The following is a 27,013-nucleotide window of genomic DNA, read 5'->3' on the forward strand; positions in this document are numbered from 1 at the left end:
GCCAAGTTTTATTAACTAGGTCCATATACTTTCTAAGTTATGACATCATTTCAAAAACTTAACCTCAGGTTAAGATTTGATGTTGACGCCGCCGCCGCCGCCGCCGCCACCGCCGCCGTCGCCGTCGCCGTCGGAAAAGCGGCGCCTATAGTCTCACTTTGCTTCGCAGGTGAGACAAAAAGGGATTAATCATTATTACTTGCCAGTCTGAAGAGAAATTCTCACCCTAGTACTACCCTCATTATTAGGTAAGAGGATTCAACAGTAAAATTAATATACTCACCATGCTTTTAATGTATTAGCCAAACGCCTAAACGTAATATTCTTTTTCGAATCAAAAATTTTTCCAAGAAAACATTTAGTCAAATTGTTATCCAATAATTTTGCCTGATTGATATTTGATGATTATGGTTCATGTACAATGAATATTCTTATTTGCTTTTCTACTTTAATTGTTTAAGTCAGATTTGAATTTTGACAGAAGGTATTACATTTTGAAATATGAAAAACTATTATTCAATTATGATATGATTGACAACACACATTATTATATGTCTTTGGGTGTTAACAAAATAAATGAAAATATATTATGAAAATAATGTAATTAGTCTATCCTAGTATTTGTATTTGTTATATTCAAATAATAGTGGTAATTACTAAAACAATATCAAAATTTGTTTCATTCTTTGCAAATCTTATTTTGTTCACATAGAATTTGTCATTTGGATTCCCTTTTCTATGGAACAGTCGCTCACACTAAAGTGAATTATGGATGAAATACACATGTGATATAAATCTTCATTAAAATCTTAAAATGATAGTTTGATAGTGTATTATCATTATTGTAATACATGCTCTTTGTACATCTGATTTGTTTTTTGTTTCATTTGGAAAGTTATTGCACAGCTTGAAAAAGATACAGGGAAACCAAATCAATCATTCCCATCTTCTTATCTCTATTCATATAAATAAACTATTGCATTCACCAATGACTGATTTGAGGTTTGGTGTTGACATTAGTGTTGAGTGTTGACACCAAGCAGTTGTATCAGTGTTTGTAAACGATAATGAATTCCTGTTGATGCTACTTTATAGATATGTTGTTCATTTATTGTGAGCCTTGTATGGTTTGAACCAGTAGGGCATAATTCCATACCCTTTATATCCTTGGTATTGAAGAGCATGAATTAGGCTGCGAAGCCTCCAATGTGAGCTTACAGAGTTATCATGAAATCATGAATCACATTAGATTAACACGTAGTGACATCAATCCTAGCACAAACCTCAAGTTCAGTGTTGTGGCTGGTGTAAACTATTCGGTGTAACATGAAAACTAGCTGTTAACATTAAACTTGGAATCGCCGATCATATCATAGACTGCTAAACACTTGTTGAAATCAGTCCTAGCACCAGCATAATTTAAAGCTGCTGTGGCTGATGTTAAAAAAAATAGCCATAGACTACCATTAGCTGTCATCACCAAAGTTAATACCAGCATCACATCTGAAAGTCTGATTATCAATACCTTGAAATAATTTCTGCATCAAACAGTTATATCAGTACCTTGTATATCGATTCTTGTTGACAGTCCATAGTCATGGTGTTCATTTATTGGGAGGCTTGTATGGTTTAACCTTGTGACTCTCAATTCCATAGTCTCTGTGTCCTTCTCTGTAGATTTTGAATAAAATATAAAATGAATAACAGGGTTGGCGGATTTAAATCACGTTGATTTAAATCGTGATTTAAATCGCGATTTAAATCACCATGATTTTTTTTAAAAAATCATTGATTTAAATCACTTCCATTGAAACATGTACAAATCATGGACAAAGTATTTGTTCAATGCAGTTTTAATTCTTCAAGTCAACTGAAAAACTTTGAATTAACTTTATATCAATAAAAGATCAACAAAGTCTTCATATCTACTTAAAACAAATTAAAATCAAATTAATAAAATCAGGTAATTCCTTAAAAACTACAGATGTATGTTGTCAATAGGTACTCATTTTTTGTAAATTATGTCGAGTTTTTCTTCTGAAATTTTACATTCTTTGTCAGTTATTATTAGTCAATTTCTTTCTTAATGTAAAGTTTTCACATAATCCAAAGACTTTTCAGAGAGCAGTTTGTAAAAAAAAAAAATATAATATATAAAAGTCGATGAGAAAAGGTTTGTTGGCAGTTTTCCAGTTTTGATCCTTCGCCTACACATAACTACTTCTGTCATGTAAAATAAAAAATGATACCTGCATGTAATCAACATATTTAACATGCCTCTTATTTCGTATTGTTACATTTATCATACATTTGATGTTTTGAATAACATAATTATAAAAATCACATTAACATAATGTAGTACAGTCATAATTTGACTGTTGAGAAAAGCTTTCTCTTATAAACCTTTTAAGTCACTGCAGCCCATTTTTTGTTCAGTGCTACAAATAATGGAAGTTTTGTATCTGCATGTAATAATGGAAAGAGCTCTATAACAATTTGCAAAACTCAGAATAAACATTTAACACTGTATTTTAACGTTAAGATGCAGGTACTTCAGTTACAATCATTGGCAGTTGTAAGCTGTGTCTCATTTAAAATAAAATACTTCTTTTTGTAATACATGTTGTAATTTAAGCAGTTTTGCAGTTTTTATCCTTTAAGTTAAAAGTAAGTAGATTTTTTTTCATACTTCATGGATCAAACAGATTTTTTTGTAGAGAATATGGGAATAAAAATTGTAGATTAATGTAAAAAAATCACAGTAACAGAATGTAGTATAGTCACCCTTTGACTAAGCTATCTCCTATATTGTTCTCCAAAACTGAGAGTTTTGCATCTATATCTGTAGCAAGAGAAGAGCTTTTTATCAAAAGATCCTTAACATATACAGTTGTAGTCTCTCTTTGACTATTGTAAAGCTGTGACTCATTTAAAAAAATCATTGATGAGAAATATTTCTCTTACAATATACATGAATACTAGTAATTGGCAAAGGGTTTGTTGGCAGTTTTGATAAGGGATTTTTTCTCTTGGATTTTTTTAAATATTTGAATGAAAAATCCCAGAGGGGAATTTTCTCTACTCACTGGGAATTCCCTATGGAATATTCCTTCATAGGCCTATGTATGATAGAATTAAGTTCAGATACATGATTCCTCAAATTTATTTTTAATTGTCCATTTTTACTGGATTTTAATTTCAAAATATGTGGTTAAGAACAATATTAGGGGTGAAATGTATAACATCAATACTGATGTCATTGTAAGAGTAAGGGGGGGGGGGATAATTACCCTTTTTTTCGAAGGAACTTTAAAAAAATAAAAAAAATCTGATTTAAATAAAAAAAATCTGATTTAAATCAAATAAATCCGATTTTTTTGATTTTTTTAAAAAAATCAAAAAAATCGCCAACCCTGCTAGACAAGTAAGGTTAGTAATTCAATTACTCTAATGGCAATTCAAGAAAAGCATGAATGCTTACAGGCAAACAGTGATAAGAGGACTGATGGCTCTAGTCATATAAGAAAATGCTCATATACTATCACCTCTCAGCATGAATAATTAGATATTCAAAATGTCAACATCATCAATAGTGTTGAAAGCGTACACGCTAAACCAAAGAATCTATTTAATTAAGTAAAGATCATAATCAATCCACACATCTCAGACCAGCATTTCCTTGCAGTCTTTACTGCCGACTTCAAAGGTCGATGCACTGCATTTCCTCAGGAATGTACTGCCAACTTTTAGGGTAGTGTATCATCATGAATCAAGCATGGCTGGATAGAAACAGTTCTTAATTCCAAACATACTAACATATCAGTACAAATATCATGGTAAAAACTCTGCCATCCCACTGAATTAAACAGGCGCATCATTATAAACCTGCAATACTAGACAAAAAGTCGTGTTCAAAACACAAGAATCGATAAGGTGAGTGGTACAAACACCCTGGTAACAGCTGCTATGTTTGTGGCAAGCCAGTAAGCACATAGTCTTGTACACAAGTTTTACAGCAGTGCGCTACCCCTCAGTTACAAATATCAGTCATATCTTTCAGAATAATTGATCAATCATTCTTTTTGAAACCATAACTACTGACCTGAAGCATCTTTTACAGTAGAGATCATTATCACAATCCACACATCTCACAATGGCATCTTCATTACAGATGCAACACCATGGCAGTTCATCAGGGTTTGTCTGGGGTCCTGGAGGGTCATGCTTGTGTGGTTCTAGTGGAGGGTTCTCGGAAATCTGCAGAGTCAATGATGATTTATGGATATGAATGAATCAGAAAGAGATAAGTAAATATTACAGGCACTTGGAAAACTTGTCCTTATGCAGAAAAGGGGTACATAGATATGTAACATATAAAAAGATAAGACAAGTAAATGAATACACATATGTATGGTTTCAAATGAAAATAAACAGTCAAATTGATAGATATGACATTCATGATATTCTTTTTGAAGGCAAGGAATATAAGGATATACATGCAAGAGATAAATGAATCAATAAAAAAGGAAAATAATTAAGAATTGAATAAACAAATGAATAGATCAATAAGAAAACAGTAAAATAAACAAAGGATACATATAAGAAATAACTTACTAAAATAATTAACTAATAACCATAATCATGTAATGTGTACTACTAAACATATAAAATATCTGTATGATACATGTCCCTAAAAAAACAAACCCTCAAACCATGATTCAAAGATCCATGATGGAAAAAAATGACAATCTAATTCAACTCACATTAGTGTTGCTTGTTGGTTTAGGATGTACTCTCTCTGTTGGTACCTGGAACCCATCAGCAGCTACTCTGTCATCCAACTTGTCTTCCTCCAATATCTAATGTAATAAACATAAAAACAACAACAAAAGTTGAACTGACATTTTTTCTGTCTAGTTACCATTCTGTATTTTGATTGGGCAAAGTGGAAATAAATGGATCTTTCCTGCCAAGGGTGGTAAGATTTCTCACATTCATGCCGGACTTTCAACAACCAGATATTGTTGAATTTGATTAAGGTCATGATAACTTTTTGATTCTCACTTTTCTCTGAAATGATGGGGGAGATCAGCTCATTCAAATAAAAATTGCCAGAATGCATTCATGGGCCCACTGGAACTCATATGCATGATTATATCCAACATACTAATAATCTTCTTATAGGGTTGGAAACAAAAATTGCAGTTTCCGCATCAATCGTCAGTTAGTTAGTCAGTCAGTGATGGAACTTTTGTGTTTACTGATCACGTCAGCTCATAAAATCATAATGTGTTATTTTGAGTATGCGTGAAAGTATTTGCATTGTCAATCATTTTTTTATGACAAAGGAAATAAATGCTTTTATATCCCTTACTTAAGATTGTTGTATTGAGAGTGTACACAAGGAGAAAAACGATAGTTTTACTACGATAAACGTTTGCCGTGATATAGTTAATTTTCCTTGCTGACGTCACGCATAGTCCATTTTTTCCCTAGGGAAAAAGTGAACTATACGTTTTTTTGACCCCCCCAACCTTGCGATACGCGATGCGAGCAGAGCGCTACTCAGCTAAACGGTACTCTCCACTGCATGCCACGGGAAACTTTCGGCGAGCTGCACTAACCAGGTGCGCTCGCTGAACACACGATCCATTATTATTTTCTACACTTTTTGATGATTGTTCTATATCAACTTATTAAAAATCGTTTCGCTGTAAAATGGTTTAAGTGGAAGGGATATAAAACAAATATACAATGACCCATTCTCGGAACCGGGTCAACCGGCTAAAACTATTCGCACTCAGGAACATCACATAGTACTATTCTCCCTCGGGCCGATGGCCCTCGGGAGAATAGTACTATGTGATGTTCCTTCGATGCGAATAGTTTTAGCCAGATCCTCGAATGTCATTGTATATTTGTATAATAACTGTATTCAAAAGAATTAATCACACTTTTTGTTTTTGTTTGATACCCATACCTGTTGAATGAGTCTCTGGGAAGCTTTTTCTTCATCTTCATCACTATCTCCATCAAGGTTAAGATTCCCTATAAACCAGAAAGTCACAATTCATAACATCAATTATTCAACAAAATTTTAATTACTTTAAAGACCAAAGTGTGGATCATTAGGCAATGTAATATCATACAGCTATTTTCAGGATTTTATAAAATTTATTCGGCATCAAGAGTTTTATAAGAACACACTTGAAGGAATGGCAATTCACTGAAGTGGATATGTTTGAAACGTTAAATAAGCTAAAATAAAAACTCCCACAAAATTTCAGTTTAAAGTCGCTAAAACCGAAATTACAAGCATGAAGCTCTTTTGCGATATAATGTCAAGATATTGTCTTGGTCTTTCCAACCTTGTATTTTTCTAGCAATGAATAAGTTGCAAGGATGGGAAACTGAGTGTGCATATTATAGTAAACTTTGAAGTCGATTTTCTCTGAAATGGGTTTGCACCATCGTATGTGTGATACGATGGTTCGGATGACCGCCAACAAATTAAGAACACAACCAAGTCACTGACATGTTTATAATTACCTCTGTGTTGTTTGACAGTTTATCTCATTACCCAAATTCAGATTAGATTGCTGTTATTCCCACATACATCTTGGACAGGACAAACATCAAATTTCAAGGTCTAAGTTTTAAGACCGAAGCCTACTTAAATCATCAATAGTCCAGTATCAAGGCACAACACACACTGACACACCTGGGACTGGCCAGGCTGTGTAATCAAATTGAAGATCCTAACCTGTATTTTCTCCTGACTGTGCACCCTTGAGATGAGCCAGTCTCCCTGCAATCTCTGCATCCCTCTCGGCTCCTCTCTTGGTGGCCTCCTCCTCCAGATGGAGCTCAGCCCTTGCTGCCTCCATCAGCTTGTTTGCCTCCTCTGCCAGTTTCCTTGCATTACTCTCATCATCCTCACCCCCATCAGGGCCTCCTGGTGGTTGAGGATTGGTACCCCCGGAAGGCTGTTCTATGTTGCTGGAAGACTCCCCTGTTAGAAAGGTAAGAAGTTATATTGTACAAGCTCTTTTTTATTATAGTGACAAAATATTCAGGAGTAAAGATGAATGGTTTATCCAATCTGACAATGGTTCTAAGAAGGCATAGTTGCTTGTATTTCAGACAGGACATTACTTGATAGATTATCTAGTCATTAAAACAACAAGTGGAGCGCATCTGGCAGTCTCATCTGCATTACACGATTCAATATAGCAGCAGTGCTGACTTCGAAAATGGCTATTAAACGATTTATTTACAAAAAAAACATTCAAATAATAAAAATACTACATTCATTGACCCTAAACGACGTTTGACCTTGATCATGTGACCTAGACTTGTGCAAGACAATCAGTAATACTTGATTACCCCTATGTCCACATTTCATAAACTATATCCGTAAACTTTCATGATTTTGAAGGCAATTCAAACAAATACCCCCAACATGGCCAGACTTCATCGACCCTAACTGACCTTTGACCTCAGTCAGTCGGCAAGCCCTGAAAATGTAGCTTCTTTTATCCAAGTGATATTCATGACTAGAAGGTTTTTGCATAGTTAATGAGCTTGGTGCGAACCAAAACACCTCTTTTTTATTCGGCCATTGCTGCTCTAAATATTGAACAAATTTCATGTTTTTGGTATCTTTGTAAAGAAAAAGAATCATTCTTTCAGGTCATGTGTTTGGATTTTTAAAAAGATGTTGTAATATAGGGAAAACTTTTGATCTAAAGCATGAAAAAAAAATTATGCAACAAAAGTTGTTGTTTTCATACATAATTTCTGTTTTAGCACAAATGATTTTTAGATCATGAAAAATCTGAAGATCTAAGCTTGAATATGATATGATTTTTATAAGGTATATTTTAGATGGGTCAGCAGCCAGCTATTCATAGGCCAAGTACATTTAGCAGCTCAAAAACAAGAATAATGCGCTCTGGTTGGTCATAGGAACCACACACCCATGCAAATTCCACTGTTCCCCATACTGGGCCTCTGCAAGGTCACATTCACCATGTGGTAATCTCTTCAAATTACCGACGCTGTTGTATTGAAAACATTATTCAGCCAATCAGATCTCTGGATTTTATGTTAATCAGAAATTTCAGAAATCTTGTTTTGCATCTTGATGGAAAAAGCTGGCTGCTGACCCATCTAATAGATGCCACATATCGAGAGTGAAAGTATAGAGTTTGAGCTTTCTGATGATATAAATAATGTTGGTGCCTAAAACACAAAATGTTGGAACAATTTTCAAGTGAAAACAGAGGAAGAAAATTCTGTTTGATGCATCTTTTCAGGTAAAAATTCACTTATTTATCAAAATATTTCATTCAAAAGAAATGACCAATATAAAAGAGTAACATTTACTCTTGCCCATGGTACAAAAATAATCAATATTACTCAAAGAGAAAGTGGTTAAATCATTTGAGAAAGAGAGTCTCACAATTCACGAGATTTTGCAGGGACATGAATTCAGCCACGAGAGGACTTGGATAAATCTTGCTCATTTGCTCATTAACACAGGGGTTTGCCGACTGACTGACCTGGGCCATGTGACCTGGAACTCGAGCAGGATGTTCAAGTAATATCTTATTATCCTTACGTCCACGTTTCATGAACTGGGTCCTGTGATTTCTAAGTTATGATGGCATTTCAAAAATTTGACCTTAGCTTAAAGGGGAATGAAACCTTTGGAACAAATAGGCTTGTGTAGAAACACAAAAATCAAAGAATAAGAATAAAGAAAGTTTGAGAAAAATCGGACAAATAATGAGAAAGTTATAAGCATTTGAATATTGCAATCACTAATGCTATGGAGATCCTCCCATTGGCAATGCGACAAGGATGTGTGATGTCACTGATGAACAACTTTTCCTTTGGTGGACTATAAAATACCCTCAAAATGTCTCTTTTTGCTTTTTCTTACGATGATACAAACTCTTTATCCATTATGTATTCTTAAAAAATATGTATTACATGCCTTCATGTAGAAAGAACACATGATCTATGGATAGATGTGATAAAAGAGGCAATTCAAGTGAAATATATACTAAAGTAATGGGGAGAGTTGTTCATCAGTGACATCACACATCTTTGTCGCATTGCCAATTTGCTATCTCCAAAGCAATAGTGATCACAATATTCAAATGCTCATAACTTTCTCATTATTTGTCCGATTTTTCTCAAACTTTTGTTGATCTGTTTCTTTGATTTTTCTGTTTTCACACAAGCTATCTTGTTCCAATGGTTTCATTCTCCTTTAAGATTTCAATGTTGATTCCCCAACATGGTCTAAGTTTATTGACCCTAAATGACTTTTTACCATACGTTTAGAATCCATACACGTTATAATGTACGGCGATCAGTCACAACCAATTACATAAATATTTAATGAGTTTCAAAATTCTATGTTGAAATTTTGTATCACCACCTCGAGCTATTATATAAAGCAAACAAAATTGAAATTGATCAACAAATGAAGAAAAAAATTTCTTTGTAATTCTGTGTAGAAGTTTGGTGAACCTCATAAAGTTCTACAAAATGGAAGAAGAAAAAAAGTAAAAATCGGTCAATAATTAAAGAAGAAAAAGCAGTTTAAGTGAATCTTTAAAAATATGAATAAATTAATTTCCCATAAATTAGCATAAAATTTGTTCTAGTCAAAATTTCAAAATTCTGTGAAGAAGATTGGTGAACCTCATGAAGCTCTACCAGATGGAAAAAAAAATCAAAATCGGTCAACATTATAAAGAAGAAGAAGCATTTATGTGAATTTTAAAAAATATGCATAATTAATTTCGCATAAACTAGCATAAAAATTGTTCTGATCAAAATTTCAAAATTCTGTTGAGAAGATTGGTCAACCTCATGAAGCTCTACCAGATGGAAGAAAAAAAATCAAATTCGGTCAACAAATAAAGATAAAGAAGCATTTTATGTGAATTTTTGAAAATTTGCATAAATTAGCATAAAAATTGTTCTGGTCAAAATTTCAAAATTCTGTGTAGAACTTTGGTGAACCTCATGAAGCTCTACCTGATGGAAGCAAAAAAATCAAAATCGATCAACAAATAAAGCAGCATTTTTTGTGAATTTTGAAAAATGCACATAAATTAGCATATTTAATGAATTTCAAAATTCTGTGTAGAAGTTTTGAATCCCCCACCTAGTGCTATCATATAAAGCAAACAGAATTGAAATCGGACTTGAAATGGCGAAGTAATAGCATTTTGAAATTGTGGACGGAAGACAGACGCCACGCCAAGGCGTAAGCTCATCTTGCCCTTCGGGCCGGATGAGCTAAAAATGAAAAAGCCGGAACTCTGGCATCCCTGATCTTTATCATGCAAAAAAAAAGTGTTGAATGAAATCAGATTTTAATGAATTCAAACTTCATAACTTTTATATCAAATTAGAATTGCTCAGTAGGTCCTTTGGCTCTCTGCACCAGAAGACCATCTCATTAAAATTGCTACCAATAACAGCTGCTACAATTTGATGATGAATTTGCTCTCAGCCCCTGAAACATATCAGTAGCTTATAACAGGATCAAAACCTACTGAAATTTAGCCTTTAAACAAAGACATGGCTGTTATGATATTTATATCAAATGCCTTGCGAAAAGCCGGATGAATGAATAATAGCAGGGCCCGCTGGGAGAACAGTTTTCAGAACTGAAGCGGCTTCCCTGGGTAAATATATCTATATTATTATTATTAATGTGAGCCAAGTCACAGGCCTTAAGGAACCTGAATAGATTTGTTACGTTTACCATTAATTCTGACTTGCGATAGCTACCTCTCAGATAGCGGCCAATCAGCAAGTGTATTGTTCACATCAATGAACGCTGTATGACTCAATACCACAGAAGCGAAGTTCCTGGTCCAATGACGTAATCAACATCAAAGGTGCGGATTGGCACTTCGGCATGCTCATGAATAATTAACACATTCATGTCTCCTCCAGGTTCCTACCTAAAGGTTTTCGCGCTCATTCGGGTTATGCTAATTCTCTTCCTCAGTTGCTTATCTCGAATCAGCCAATCCGAGAAATCTAGCTAAGTCGCAAGGCATTGTCAAAAGGCCAACTTGAATTCAGGATGGACTGCCCCATAATTTTTTCTTGTGTAACATGGCAAGTTTCTCAGAGTACTTACCTAATAATTTCTTGGCATCATCTGTGAGTTGTTTCATCTCATCCTCATCAGGCAAGAGTGGATCGGTGTTTTGTCCTGGTCCCAAGCATGTGGGGGCTCGTTTGGCTGCAGCTGGATCTGACAATAACATATTGACACATTGAATAGTATATTTTCCATAGACTATGTACAGGGATCAGATTGCAGAAAACAACAGGTCAACCCTCATACAAGTCATGTGAAAGGGTACATATTATCCCATTTTCATGAACCAATCAAAGAGAATTTGGCAGAGAAAGAAAGTTTGAAATGTACAAGTTTAAAACTTTGATTTTTGTAAAGTAAAGTGGCCACAAAAAGTATAAAATTGAATTTTTTTATACCACCAAAGTAAATTTTTTTTTATGAATTGAGTGGGACAATTAAATACTCTGAAGTGTTGTGAGAAATATTACAGACAGACAATTTACATTTTACTTCTGGAATATAAATATTTTTTCATTGATTTTGGCCGATTTGGACACTTAGTGGATATGGTGGTGATATGCACTCTATCTCTTCTCTCATAGTGTGCCACATGGTATTCTCTATATATGTGCTCTGTTATGAAAGAGTGGAGGAATGTACTGCACATTATGCAATGTTAAAAAATAGAGTTAGAAAGCATGTATAAATGATCAGTCATAAATGCACAGGGAGGGGGGGGGGGGCAATATTATTGCTGAAAGACAAATACATTATTCTGCTGAAAAAGAAGGATTGTGCTACTAGTCTCTAGTATAAAGGAACTTTTTGAGAAAGCACCCTAACACATATTGAACAGGGTCTAAATGTGACCAATGGATTACATGGGTACTGGAGTGTTTGGAAAACATGGGGTGAGACAAATGTACCAAGATATATAATTATATTGTCTGATTGAAGCCCTTTGAGAGACAAAAAAAATGAGTAATTAACATTCCAGGAATCCTGCCATACGGAAGCTACATGTATGCATCTAAGCAGTTCATATTACATGCTCTCATGAAAAAACAAAGGACAAAGTAAGTCAACCTGAAGTTACGGGGCCTGTCAGGGGAAGCATAGCCTTTGAGGAAAAATAGAATTGGTTTCTATGTTTCATAGCACAACATGATCATTGTAATCAAGCTTGAAATTCACCTACATAATAAAGTGCTTAGCTTTGTGTTAAGGGGACCCTGGTATCAACCATAAGAAACACACAGACAGTAAAGCTTGGAAAGCCTTTGAGAAGGAAATGAACTGTCCAAACCCAAAACATGGATCCCAAACACTGCTGAAATAGTACAAAAGCCTACATTCATTACATGCTGTAGTTTGCCGGGACTTTGCCCTTTAAAGATTAGGCAGCTTGAACTGTCATTGTGCACTTGCACAGAACATTTACAACTTGCCTTGCACATTTCAGGCGAGATAAAGGCATTTTGCTTAGGCAGTGTCACAAACGTAAATTAAGAAAGGAGAATACGACATAACTCACCATAAGTAGTAACATCATTTCCTTCTAATCTTGCATCTAAAGCCACTTCATCTGTCATCTGATCTAGAAGGTCATCAAACTGCTCCTCAACCGTTTTATTTGATCTCGGAAATACCTTTTGATTTAAATAAATTGGTCAATATGATAAACAGTTCTTGGCATTGAAATTGACACTCCATGGTAAAAATTATCTAAATAATTACAAGAGAATGAAATAAGTGAAGCACTGGTAAGTTTTTTAAATCAGTTGAAGTGTAATAATAAGGCTATGGCCTCTTCAGGTTTTACATAAGTTTGATCAAACATGAACAGTTAAAAAGGAAAACTGCACAAAAACATAATGGGGACATGAAATACACGATGCACAAAATTGATTATCAATGACAACATGAATCACCAAAGTAACATAAAACTTAGAAATTCATTAACTTTCTTAATCTTATCTGCATTAGTGTGTTTCAATGTTTTAATTGTCCATTTTACTTAATATTCAAGATATATTTTCAGTTTGGTGTAAACATGTACCTTTAATTACTTTGTGCTTTCATAAGCTTTAAAGAATCTTCCAGAAAATTTTAGAAGTCATTACTCATTATCACTACTGACCAAATTCAATTTTTAAATTAAAACTTGACAAACGCTTCCTCACCTTGTTTCATAATCCATCAGAAAAATGATTTATACATAATTTTTAACCTGTATCCAATATTAATATTACTTTGCATGGGGATGGGAGCTTGAGTGATTAGTTACATACTGTGTTTTGACTTGTTTCAGAAGATGGTTGATGTCCCTGGAGATTACGAAGCCTTTCCTCAATCTCACGCTGAGTTAGCACAGGTTCTTGATAAAAAACAAAAAAATTTATCAGAATTATCAGACTGCAATCTTCATATGAACACTCGTCTATATTACAACAAATCATTTAATTTATAACATTCTCTGTAAAAAATATTCCTAAATAAATGTTTCAAAGAATTTCATGATTCAGAATTAGGGAAATCTCAGAGTTCTAATTCAAATAAAATACAATCCTCACTTCATCAATGCTGTGAAAGATGAAAAATCATGATTCATACCTTATTTCATTCATTGCTAATTTATGATTATGACAACAAAAAGAAAAAAATATTAATAACAAAAATAATAATAGAATAAAAATAATAATTAATAATGATTATGATATTGATAATAACAGTCATATTTAATCAAAATTCTATTGCATTTTGATAATGGAAAACAGTAATTTCAACATAAACAAGTGGAATGCCTCTGGCCGTCTCACCTGCATCACGCGGTTCAATATAGCAGCAGTGCTGACTTTGAATACTACTCTAACTCGCACAAGATGTTCAGTGATACATGGTTACTCTTATGTCCACTTTTTATGAACGAGACCAATAAACTTACAGAGATATGATGGTTATTCAACAAAAAACCCCAACATGGCCAAAGTTCATTGACCTTACATGACCTTTGACCTTGATCATGTGACCTGAAACTCGAACAGGATGTTCAGTGATACTTGATTACTCTTATGTACAAGTTTCATGAATCAGATCCATAAACTTTCAAAGTTATGATGGTAATTCAACAGATACACCCAATTCGGCCAAAGTTCATTGACCTTGGTCATGTGACCTGAAACGCGCACAGGATGTTCAGTGATACTTGATTACTCTAATGTCCAAGTTTAATGAACTAGACCAATAAACTTTCAAAGTTATGATGGTAATTCAACAGATACCCCGATTCGGCCAAAGTTCATTGACCCTAAATGACCTTTGACCTTAATCATGAGACCTGAAACCTGCACAAAATGTTCAGTGATGCTTGATAACTATTATGTCCAAGTTTCATGAATCAGATCCATAAACTTTCAAAGTTATGATGGGAATTCAACAGATATCCCCAATTCGGCCAAAGTTCATTGACCCTAAATGACATTTGACCTTGGTCATGTGACGTGAAACTCATGCAGGATGTTCAGTGATACTTGATTAACCTTATGTCCAAGTTTCATGAACTAGGTCCATATATTTTCTAAGTTATGATGACATTTCAAAAACTTAACCTCAGGTTAAGATTTCGATGTTGAATCCTCCAACATGGTCTAAGTTCATTGACCCTAAATGACCTTTGACCTTGGTCATGTGACATGAAACTCTCATAGGATGTTCAGTAATACTTGATTAACCTTATGGCCAAGTTTTATTAACTAGGTCCATATACTTTCTAAGTTATGACGTCATTTCAAAAACTTAACCTCAGGTTAAGATTTGATGTTGACGCCGCCGCCGCAAAAGCGGCGCCTATAGTCTCACTTTGCTTCGCAGGTGAGACGAAAATTGAATACCATAAAAGCAATTAATAATTAAAATAATACTAAAGAAACATACCCTGTGAAGGCACAAAAAAATGTACACAAATTCGAATTCAATATCAATTTATTCTTGATAATCATTATCAAAAAATCATCAAAATGTACATTTGTATATAGAAATATCATTACAATAAAAGGAGGGCAACAAAAAGATTACACTTGAAAAAAACAGAAGCCTCCACAATATAAAGTAATTAATACAAGTACACATCAGATGAAGAAGGAAAAAAAAGTGAAGTATTCACATTAACACACATTATGATTAACATTGCACATCCACCCAGATGTACAGTGCATCCCAGAAAGAAATGTCCCCCTGACATAGGGCTGAATTAATTACAAAATACAGTAGTATCTTCAATTAAATGTACCAGAATAGAAAAGTCATCTCATGTTCTATATTCTATGAAAATTTCATTGGTCTCGCTTCAGCGGTTTTGAATGCACACTCTGTTACATAACACTGGTGCACTTCAGCTCATTCAAAGTTTGGAGTACTGCTGTAGTTCTGCATTAATAGCATGTCAGCTCCCATTTGTACATCCAGGATCTGAGCTGGGACATTTCTTTGATCTATCCAGGCTCATGTAATAAATTTGAGCATGTTCAGAAGAGCAAGAAACATCCAGAATGAAGTTTGTTTGATGATTAATAGGGGAATCAGTGCACAAACCTGAAAGAAAATGATGAATGAGTACTAAAAGCCGTAGAATGAAGGCAAACAACAAGTGTATCACACCTAGTGATAGGGAACATAACCAGAAGAAACCTATTTGTTTTATTCAAATAAGTAACAGGGTTCCCAGCTTTTCAAGAAAACAAATATAATATTCCATGACGGGCTGGGAAACCTGAAGTACATTTACATTGAATAATTAGACCTTGGTGACCTAATAACAAAACTACTAATAAAAACGAAATGCATTTGTTGGAATTAGGCATGAAACAGTCATGACCTGTTGTCTCCATCAGCATGCATTTCTCATTATCAAACTTGAAATGGACTGTCAAGCACTGCTGTTGCCCTTACTTACTTACTTACTTCCAGGATACTGCCCAACTCCCCTAAAAGGGGTCAAACGGGCAGGGTTAGGGTGCGCTGATGGTCGTTACGCGGAGGTGAGAGGCGATGCTTAGTATTAATTTTGGTTTAGGTACTTCTGGATTGTTACTTTGAATTTGTCTTTGTCGAGAATTGATTTGATTGAGTTTGGCAAGTTGTTCCAGTCAACAACAGAACGTGGTATAAAAGAAAACTTATAGCAGTTTTTGTTAGTTGCAATCGGAATAAAGCTATTTGTGGTTGAGGTATTTCGCAGGTTCCTTTGGGCCGGGCCGGGTGCAGGGTGGATCGCAGCGGCACGGCGAGCTGGCCCGACAATGCCTGCTGGAAGATTGACATTCGGTTTGCTTTCCGTCTCTGTTGAAGAGACTCTATTTTGAGTGTCTTCTTCATATCAGTTACACTACATTTTCTTTCATACTTTCCGGTGATAAAACGAACTGCCCTATTCTGGATTTGCTCTAATTTATTGATGAGTGTTTGAGTATGCGGATCCCATACTGATGAACAATAGTCAAGTATTGGTCTGACCATTGTCTTGTACGACATTTCCTTGACATGTGATGGACAAGAATGCAAGTTCCTTCTCAGGAAACCAAGTATTCTGTGGGTTTTGGTTTCTTCCAGTACGGTGTTATTCAAGGTGTAATTATACTTCAGGGGGGTTCTAGCATGAGAGATTCGCATGACATAGCATTTTTGAGCATTAAAGTCCATCTGCCATTTGTTCTGCCAAGATGTTAGTTTATCAAGGTCACTCTGTAACCTCTCGGAATCTTTTGGGCAGGTTACTGTTTTGTATAATATGCAATCATCTGCGAACAGACGACAGCGAGATTCTAAGCCTTCAGGGAGGTCGTTGATATAAAGCAAAAAGTCTAACGGGCCTGATACTGTACCCTGTGGCACACTAGAATCTACCCTGACCCATTCAGAGTGTTCACCCTCTACTACTACACGTTGTTTACGTTTGGTGAGAAATTCTTCAATCCATTTGTGAGTCTTACCTCTTATACCATAACGCCAGAGTTTAAGCAATAATCGTCTATGTGGGACTTTGTCAAAAGCTTTCTGGAAATCCATTATAATGACATCCACTTGGCGTCTTTGGTCTAACTCACTTGCAATATCCTGCACTGTTGATATCAGTTGAGTTTCACAAGAGTAATTCTTGCGAAACCCATGCTGATGATCAAACAGGATATTGTGGGTATCTAGGTGAGTCATAATCTGAGAATACAGGATATGTTCGAATACCTTACTACATACTGATGTAAGATTTATTGATCGATAATTTGCTGCAAGAGTGGTCAAGGATGCTATTTGATGAGCCTTGTTAGATCATGGATATTTTCCTGGTCAGATCAGGGAAGTACCTGGTGGGTGTTTCATAAAGCTGTTCATAAGTTAAGAGCGGCTTTAAGAACGACTGGTGATCCTTTCTTGTGTTAAATGGTGTACAACAAACTGTTCTTTGGCGATGGTTTAGCGTGTAAGAAAGGATCACCAGTCACTTGTATCTTACAAACAGCTTTATGAAACGGCCCCTAGGTCAGATTCTGGATGATCAAAGAGGAGACATGCTAGACAGAGCAGAACATACAGCAGTGCAGCATGCAAACTTGGAATGGGCTGAAAAGCACAATTTTTACACACAATGTAATGGATTCTGTATTCAAAACCACTGCAGCGAGACCAATGAAATTTTTTATAGAAGTTTGAACATGAAATGAGCTTCCTATTTCTAACCATTTGAGAATGATATTCAATTTTGGAATATATTCAGCCATACATCAGAGGAACATTATTTTTAAAACGCTGTATCTCAAAGTACTGCAGAACAGTAATCAAGTAATTTAGAAAAAAACAAGGCAAAAGCGATTTTGTGTCTCGCCCACTTATGAAAATAACCAGAAATATCGTGATTTGCAAGGGCACGCAACAGAATTGTATCAAAACTTCATTGTGAAATGACTGGGATGGAATAATGCTGGTCATAAAAGCCTTGCACGTAAACTTTAATGTTGACCTGAAGATGACCTTTAACTTTACCATGTGACCTCCGACTGCAGCACATGATGCACTTCCCCCAAGTCCATCTACCATCCAAGTTTGGTTGAAAAGCGACTTACGGTTGCGGAGTTAGGTGTCATAAGAGAGTCTTGCATGTAAACTTTAACGTTGACCTGAAAATGACCTTTGACCTTACCATGTGACCTCCGACTGCAGCATATCATGCAGGTCCCCTAAGTCCATCTACCATCCAAGTTTGGTTGAAAAGCACCTTACGGTTGTGGAGTTATGTGTCATTAGATTTGTGACGGACGGACGACATTTGGATCCCTACATGTAAGTCTCACCTCTGGTGGGCGAGACAAAAACAAAAAAATACTTATCTTATATTAAAACGATTGAACCTATGCACTGAAGAATATATGACATAGTATTTTTACAGGGGATTGTCTTTTTATTATCTGAAAAGTGAACACATATCCTGGGTGTAAAATGCAATGATTAATCAGAAATACAGTATAATGTTGGTGGCTGAATACTGAATATTTCAGCACATCCAAACTTCATAAAGATTACCCCACCAAAAAAACTGTACCATTGGCAGTATCAACAATATTTTTAGATTCACTCTTACTCTCTCTTTTCTTTCGGTCCTCCTTAAGCTTGTCCAACCTCATAGCAATGTCCCTGTCAGCCGGTGCTAGATTTTTATACTTTGCTGCTTGTTTAGCTGATGAAGCATCTGATGAAGATTGTGATGGTCCTGGCTGTCTTGATGAAGGCTGCTTTCCTTGCTCTTTCTCGTGAAGAGCAGCAACTCTCCTGTAAAGATTTGAAATAAAGTTTTAAATGAGCTTTGATGTATCAGGATCCTGTAACACATTCAACCAACAAATACAATTATATTTCATATTGTAAAACAAGATGATACTGGTTTACATACCAGTTATAAAGAGATATTCAATTTCCATGGGAAGCTACATAATGAAGAGCTTGCTTTTCACCTGATTCACTTGGCATTTAATTATGTTGATTATTTTATTTTGCGTGTGTGATTTCATTGTTAAAATGTAAAATATAAAATATGAAATGAATCATTCTTATGACTTGTGTTCTGGGGCCCCTCATCAATGACATGTAAAAAAGCCAAAGACATAATGAACCCCCTCAGATTTTTACTCATACATATTTCTCTTTATTCATTTCTGAACAATAAACATGATTTGAAAAGCTAATGACTTTCTAATATTTAGTTTATGGATAAATGTAACCCAGTACCTATATTTAAATTTATTGACTTACTCATCACACATGTTTTTTACAAAAAAAAATTGTAATTTGGTATCAGATTAAAGAGTCAAGATAATTCTTTGTCATTTAAAATACATATAACTCATTTCAGAGTTAGTAAAAATAAGTACTTACCATATATACATTTAACAATAATAACTGCTAATACGTATTGCACAAATAGTTTTAAAAAAGAGATTAGATCAATAGAAGAGAAAATTGGAAAAGATAAAGGACATAGCAGTCAGTAGGCAGGTCCTCAAAAATGTAAATTCTTTCATCCAAGAGATAAGCATGACCTGAAATGTTCTGCATGTTTCGTTTCTCCATTCCACAATGAATAATAGGTTAGGATCATTTGTGGTTTATATTGCTCACTTTTTAAAGTTCTCTGGAGGCGAGTATCTGCCTTCATTCCTCAAGTTGTCCCTCTGCATGTCTGTCTTGGTTTGTTGTAGGAGTTTGAAGCAGTCATTACAGACATTTTGTTGCTTTTTGGGATCCTTTCCTGGAAGTGAGGTCTTGTGAGGAAGGCAGGTTTTACAATATGCATGACCACACTTATGGCAAGAATGCTGCAATGAAATGAATAGAAATACCATCATATAAATACATGCCGATTTTTATAAATTCCAACATCAACAGTGGTTTACTCAAAGAAAAAGTTTAATTTGTTATATGACTGGGCCACATACTTGATAAGCCATGTCCTTTACACACTAATGTAATCTTTGTAGATATGTCAAAGCGTTCAACGGTGAGCCACATGGTTTCTTACAATCCAAACTAGCAATACCAGGTGGCTTTGAGCTGGCAATTAGTGTGTTTCAGCGACACCAATTGGTGTATATATACCAGTACCGGCCGCACAGAAGCACAATGCTAGCCCAATCACTAGCAAGTGCTTCATGACTGACATTACAAGGACGTACAGAAGTTAACATTATCGCTGTTTGAAAGGGGAGGTTCACCCTGAAGAAAACTTTGCTGTAAAAATAGCAGAAAAAATAGTAAAGAATATTGGTGAAGGTTTGAGGAAAATCCGTTAAAGAGTAAGAAAGTTATTAGAGTTCAAAGTTTTGGATTTGTGACGTCATAAACGAGCAGCTGCCCCATGTGTTATGTAATATAAAATGCATGGATTTCAAATTTTGTATGGTTACTGTTGACTTAATTTTGTTTTCTATTCATGATTGGGTGTGAAATGATTTGTCTATTGATATACAAAAGGTACAGAGAAAACCAATTTCAATTTTCTGAGAAAATGGCATTTCATTGATTTTTTACCATTCGCTATGTAGGAATGCTGCTCGCATATGACGTCACAAATCAAATAATTGAAATTCTAATAACTTTTTAATTATTTGATAATTTTTTCTCAAACCTTCGGCAATATTTTTTATTATTTTTTCTGCTATTTTTACAATAAACTTTTTGTCAGGGTGAACTTCCCCTTGAACTATTCACTAACAGTGCCAAGGGCACAGATACTTTTAGTGACAATGTTAGTGAATATCTCTTGCGTGTCTTGCGTAAAACTTGTCTCCTTTTTTTGTAAGGCTAATTCCAGCCCAGCCTAATTTTCATGTTGTTTCATTGGGCAGTGCTCGCTCAAGCGTGAAAAGTTTTCCAACCTTTTGGTGTCATTTGAAAGTTGACTTTATTTGCTTTTTGAACTATATATATAAGTCTTTCCCCCAAAGTGATTTATTTTTCATTTGGCAGCCATTTCAAAAGTGTATAGTTTTTTTGGGGAAGCACTGTGAATGTGCAGCTGTCTACCATCAGGGTTACTGCAAGAGTTGAGACCATAGCATGGGAAATTAATTTACAGAAAATACAAGAGAACCGGTGAGTACTGATTAAACATTATTACTTTATTAAATTTAATTCATTTCATTAGTAGGCCTAGAGTAAAAAAATGTCATGATATTAAGTTACAGGGCGGCCAAAATGCGCGTGAATCGAGTCCCAGTTTCTTAACACGGGTAAGTATAGGGGTGTCGCCCTGGGGGGGGGCACTCAGTATATAATGCATAGTGGGTATGTGCCGCGGAGGGGACCCCCATTTTTACACTCAAATTTCCGGTCCAAGGCATAGCATTTTTGTCTTGTTGAGAAAAAGAACAAAGAAAGCCGCTCCAAGGCATAGCATTTTCTTCTTATCGAGAAAAAAGAGAAATCCGCTCCAAAGCTTCGCATATTTTTCGTTACGCCGTTCCGATCGCATTGATCTGCTACAATGAGCTGCAATTTTGGTGAAAAGCGGCCGCAGAGCTCACCCGGCGGAGGCCGCGCTAGCTCCATCATGCACGCATGACCGCTCCATAGGGATGCATACGCACTCACACGCTGGCGATCCATTCCAAGGACCCCCATTTTCACAAACATTTGTCGTTCCGAGGACCCTCCTTTTTACAATAAGCCCGCTCCAAGCCAAGGCCACTCTAGGCGACACCGCAATACTTACCCGTGTTAAGAAACTGGGACTCCGCTCACGCGCATTTGGGCCGCCCTAGCTTAGAACTAAGCTTTCTTTCCGTAAAAAAAAATTATTCTTATGATTAAATAAATATTAATTAATACATGAATACTGTTAAATCGGTACTCACCGGTTCTCTTCTTGAATTTTCTGCCAATTTCCCACGCTGCTGGCTGCAATTCCGCGGTAAATTTCGTCGCCATAGAGAGCTGTTCATGCAACGTTATTTATAAATGGAGCGCCCTTTACGAGAGTTGTTAATGCCGCGGAGAAATCGTTAGGCATTTTGGCCTGTGTTCAAGGCGTAGCTGTTCTATTTTTTTTTATAAAATTATGTGTGAGATCGAAATCTCAGCGAGTAAACACTCTTCCAATATGGAAGAGTGTATACTCGCTGTGATATGATCCCGATAGGGAGGCGCAACACCCCCACCCACATGGGCGCAAACCCCAGGGCCGGGGGACATGTCCCCTCACCCAAAATAGTAGGGGGCACATTATGAAATGTCCCCCTACTATTTTTGGTCATGTCGTTCAAATTCGAAATGTATTTTGGAAGAGACGATCTTACTTTTGGCATGCCCCCTTTTTTTTGCTTGTTTGCTTGTCAAATTTCTTTTGGTCAAGATGACCTTCTTTAGAGGGTGATAAACCTTCTTTTTTTGTTTGTTTTTTGCTTGTCAAATTTTCCAGCCCCTGGTCCCCCTACCTTTGGGGAGAGATTTCCGCCCTTGCAAGTAGACATATACTCTTGATATTGTTTGCGAATCTGCACGGGCGTCGATCGAGGGCTGGGGATGAGGAAAAGCGGTGAGACGAGAAAAAAAAATAGAACTTAGAAGGGGAAAGGCGACAGAAAAAAAGTGAACGAAAGAAAAATTAATGGAAAATAAAAGGGAAGAGTAAATAGGGAGAAATGTGATGGGTAAAATAAATTATGGGAAAAGAGGACAGAAAAAAAGTGAACGAAAGAAAAATTAATGGAAAATAAAAGGGAGGAGAAAATAGGAGAAATGTGATGGGTAAACAAAATTATGGGGAAAGATTCTGGACGCACTATTCATGTTTTATCATGAAAAGGATAAGTTATTTATCCGCGAGCAGACACTTTTTGATATTGTGATCTGAAACTGGATAATGATTTAAATAGAGAACAATCTGCGTATCTGAATTAACGTGTGTTTTAGATTTCGACCTAGAATTTGGGTATTCTAAGTAACTTTCTTATCATGAAAATCAATAAAGAGAGCGCAAAGCGCGAGCTAAAAATATATGATATAACAAAGGGTGAATTTAAGCTCTGTAATGCAAACACTTTGTGGGAAAATTGTGAATTGTGATGGATCACAGTTAAAAAAGAGCTGATGTATTTTATTTTTATTACTTTGAGTTTTTACATAGGACCGGAACATGCTATGAGGGCATTATGTCATCATATGAAATTGATGACCATCTTCCTATTTCTCTCGCATGGGAGCGCGAAATGTGTTAATTTTATGGCCTGAAAACTGGACATTTAAAGCACTTTGTAATTATGCATAAGAGGCATTATATATCTATCAATGCGAGCAGAAATCGCGAGTCGAAGTTTTTGATAAACTGTCATCAAATTAGTTTGATTTAGAATTAATATTGGGATATACATAACCGACTAATCCAAATGCTATAGCGTGCGGCGCTAGCTGATACGTTTTAACAATCTGACCTGAATAGGGAACTTTTTGAGAACTTTATGGAATACAGGAAAATAATACGTACCTGAAAATTCAAATTTTGCGAGCGCGCAGCGCAAGCAGAAAATGATAATGTTCAGATGATATCACAGACATTTTTACAGAGCACTTTTTAAAAATCAATTTGTAAATGAAACAAAATAATGAAAGTTCAATTTCCCAGCTGAAATATGTTTTGTATAATGACTTCAAAGTTTGATTTTTCAAGCTCCATATTGAGCAAGATATGCAAATACCCTAAAAGACAATAAGGCGCGAAGCGCGAGTGAAAATTTTTTATCCTAACAAATAGATTTAAAAAAAAATTATTTTCAGAGTCTTCCCCTAATGTTATTTCATTTAATCATGTTCCTCCTCTTATGTTTGCCTTTCTTCTTTTTTCCTCTCTTTTCCCTTCCTTTTCTTTTTTCCTTTCTTTTTTTTTCTTTTTTTGCTCCGCCAATAGGGGGGCCCGGGCCCCTCTGGATCCGCCTATGTTAGCGGTTGTAGGTATAAATCGCGCTCTAACGCTCTAAAACTGTGTTCTTTATCAAAAAGCTGTCTTTCATATTCATTTTGTTCGCAAAAGAATATAAAGTTAATTTCAATCATTGTATATAGTTATCCTGTTTATGATAAAAATACTTAGAAATTGGGTTAGGTTAGGGTTATCAAATTATCAGGGCAGAAAATATATATTTTTTTCTCATTTTGCGCGTCGAGCTGGCACTATTTGATCTGTGTTATTATGTTTTTGATGACATTCATTGTATTCACAACAATAATTATTAAACATTGCGCACGCGCCGTGCGCCGCATGAATTATGTAGATCAGGTGAATAACTTACCGCTACACACGAGCAGTTGCTCTATATATTCTATGTAATATAATATATAGAGCAACTGCCCATTTTTAATGGTCCATAATATACCCACTTTCTTCTTTTTTTGGAACGAGTATGAATTTATCTACTGATATACTGAATGTACAATAAAAGTCATTATCATGTATTTCTTGGCATTTCATTTACTTTTTTTACCATAATTATATCACACAGCTGTTCGCATAGGCCTACGCCGTCACAAATAACAAAACAAAATCTCACTTTTTTTCTTTTTTGGTGGGGGATAGATTTTCCATACGCATACGTACAATTTTTCAAATTATTTTTTTCTGCTATTTTCATAATAAACTTTAAATGATTTCGCCTTTGCACTATTATTTTTTAAAGACAAAATTACATCATCATCATATCATCGTCACCAACTTCATTCTCATCTTTATCACCACTACCACCATCATTATTATCATCATCATCATCATCATCACCGCCACCATCACCACCACTATCATCTTCACCAAGATAAATCCTGCTTTTTTTCCTTCCTATTTTCCTCTTTTTAGAGGGCACACCACCACGTCCCCTTACTGGATATCCGCCTCTAACGTTTGTTGTTGTATATAAGTTGGCGGATGCCTCATGAAATGAAATAATATAAAATAAGGAAAGGGAAACTAATTAGAAAAAGGACTGAGGAGAAGAAAAAAGAAAGCCAAACAAACAAGAAAAAACAATATCAAAATTTTGTTGTAAAGTCTTCTACGTCAGTTTAATAATTATGTTTTCAATGAAATGAGAACATAAAAAAATGAAACAAGTAAGATGGGCTATACATCGTAGCAAAGAAATAGAGGGAAGCTCCGAGACAATAAAAAGGGTGAGAAAAAGAAAAGACTTTGAAATACTCACAACACGAGCATAATACACGAGCATAATAAAAAAAATTGGAATAAGCAAGGACAAGTAGCTGAGGGACACCCCCCCCCCCTCTCTCTCTAGTTATTTATGTATCAAACTCGCATACACAAGAATTTCTTACTAATCAAAATATTGCGAGCAAAAAGCACGAGCTGACATTTTTTTAAATATTCAAAACTGATAGAGAGACACATTTTAAACAATTCATGAATCATAATAATTATACAACTAGCTTACCAATCGAATCATTCGATTGCGACAAATGATCTGAGAATTAATGCTTTTAGGAATTCATTAAATTAAAGCAAAGTATCTCAACATTAAAATAATTAAGGCGGGCGCAAGGTATCAGCTACTACACCGATAATTTTTTTTTTGACATTTGAAGTATTTTCGGTAATCATGAAAAAGATCGGATATTTCATGAAAGCTCAAATCCCGAAGAGCGGAATATTTTTATTAATTGACTTTTAAAAAAAATGTTCTAAGCCCCATTTAATATTTGATTATAAGTCGATGCATTAAAAGCTGAAAAAATAAAGTATTTTGTGTTCCTCTATCATAATTGTCTTTCTCTTTAACCCTGGTTCTTTTTTTCTGGGGGGAAGCATTTTGGTTAAAAAGAGAAAAAAGATAATTGCTGGCTTGTGGACGCCCGGTGTGGACGGTGGTAGGGACACCCCCCCCCCCCCCGTAGTTACGCCAATATGGGACCAAATGATCCTAAATGTCCGAGGCGAAACTTGTGCAATCAAACGTTATTTCTGAATAAATTAAAGCTTGCGCTGTTCAACTTCAATCTCTTTCAGCTAAATTTGCGATGAACGCTGCGTTATGAAATATATAATTATCAACATCTGGCGAAAAGAATAACCGACCGATCACCTGACGAGAACGCGTATACCTGATCTGCATATCAGGTCCGATCGAGAGTCAGAAGTGAAGGACAACTGCCAAGAAAATCAGGAAAAAGTCGTCAAAATGTAAGTTCCCCTTCATTTCTTTCAATTTTTTGTTACTTATTGAAGCATTAATGTATCATTAAAGCAAAATTTCAACAAAAGCCTCAAATTTAGCTAGTACTTTTGTTGAAATTACAATAAATTTAGATCCACATAAATCTCTAACCCAATTTTAGCACTGATGTCGCCTATGAGGTCCATACATGTAATGTTTGGACCTCATTGGTACTAGGAGTGGCCAAGGCCCCCGTTTTCTTGTCTCGCCCGCGGCACACCCCCACCATTTTTTTGGTCGAGTGCCCCCCTCCCCCGGGGGTGTCGCCTAGAGTGCCCTAACCCTACCTCTAACCTTAACCCTAATATATATCCTTTTTTCACTTTGGGTCGCTTTAATTCGCAAAAGGAACTCTTCCCCGGTTCCAATCATAGTTTTCATACATGAACTTACGCAGAAAACTGTATGTGGGACATAGATAATTGACCTGAATTGCTAAAACTATGTTCCGACACTTTCGTGCCCAACGTTATTTTATTCAGAATCAGAATAACCGAGATCAAACAACCCTCAAACCTTCTAACAACGTCAAATTTGTAGTTTGATCATGCCCACAATTTCACATTTTCAAACTTACCTCTCTGGTGAAAAATCCAAACTTTGTAGCGCAGCCGAAACAGTGTCCGTCCATGGTTCC

The 27,013-nt window shown here is 35.6% G+C and overlaps 1 protein-coding gene across 1 annotated transcript; it reads right to left on the bottom strand.

The window, feature by feature from the left end:
* Positions 1–341: 341 nt before the first annotated feature.
* Positions 342–27,013, bottom strand: LOC121419140 (abscission/NoCut checkpoint regulator-like). Its single transcript, XM_041613469.1, has 11 exons — positions 26,954–27,013; positions 19,784–19,980; positions 18,750–18,937; positions 13,414–13,499; positions 12,657–12,771; positions 11,177–11,293; positions 6,764–7,012; positions 5,981–6,048; positions 4,764–4,859; positions 4,103–4,257; positions 342–1,671 (listed from the first exon to the last, which is right to left on the bottom strand). The coding sequence occupies exons 1-11, from the start codon at positions 27,005–27,007 to the stop codon at positions 1,605–1,607; spliced, it is 1,392 nt and encodes a 463-aa protein (XP_041469403.1). The 5' UTR covers positions 27,008–27,013; the 3' UTR covers positions 342–1,604.

This window comes from Lytechinus variegatus, chromosome 7, assembly GCF_018143015.1.
Source record: "Lytechinus variegatus isolate NC3 chromosome 7, Lvar_3.0, whole genome shotgun sequence".
NCBI classification, from domain to species: domain Eukaryota; kingdom Metazoa; phylum Echinodermata; class Echinoidea; order Temnopleuroida; family Toxopneustidae; genus Lytechinus; species Lytechinus variegatus.

Coding starts and splice junctions, on each gene's coding strand:
- LOC121419140 (XM_041613469.1), bottom strand. CDS start 27,007: ATGGACGGACACTGTTTCGGCTGCGCTACAAAGTTTGGATTTTTCACC. Junction 7,013..11,176: donor TGATGCCAAGAAATTATTAG/GTAAGTACTCTG, acceptor CCTTTCTAACAG/GGGAGTCTTCCAGCAACATA. Junction 4,860..5,980: donor CCCAGAGACTCATTCAACAG/GTATGGGTATCA, acceptor TTATTACATTAG/ATATTGGAGGAAGACAAGTT.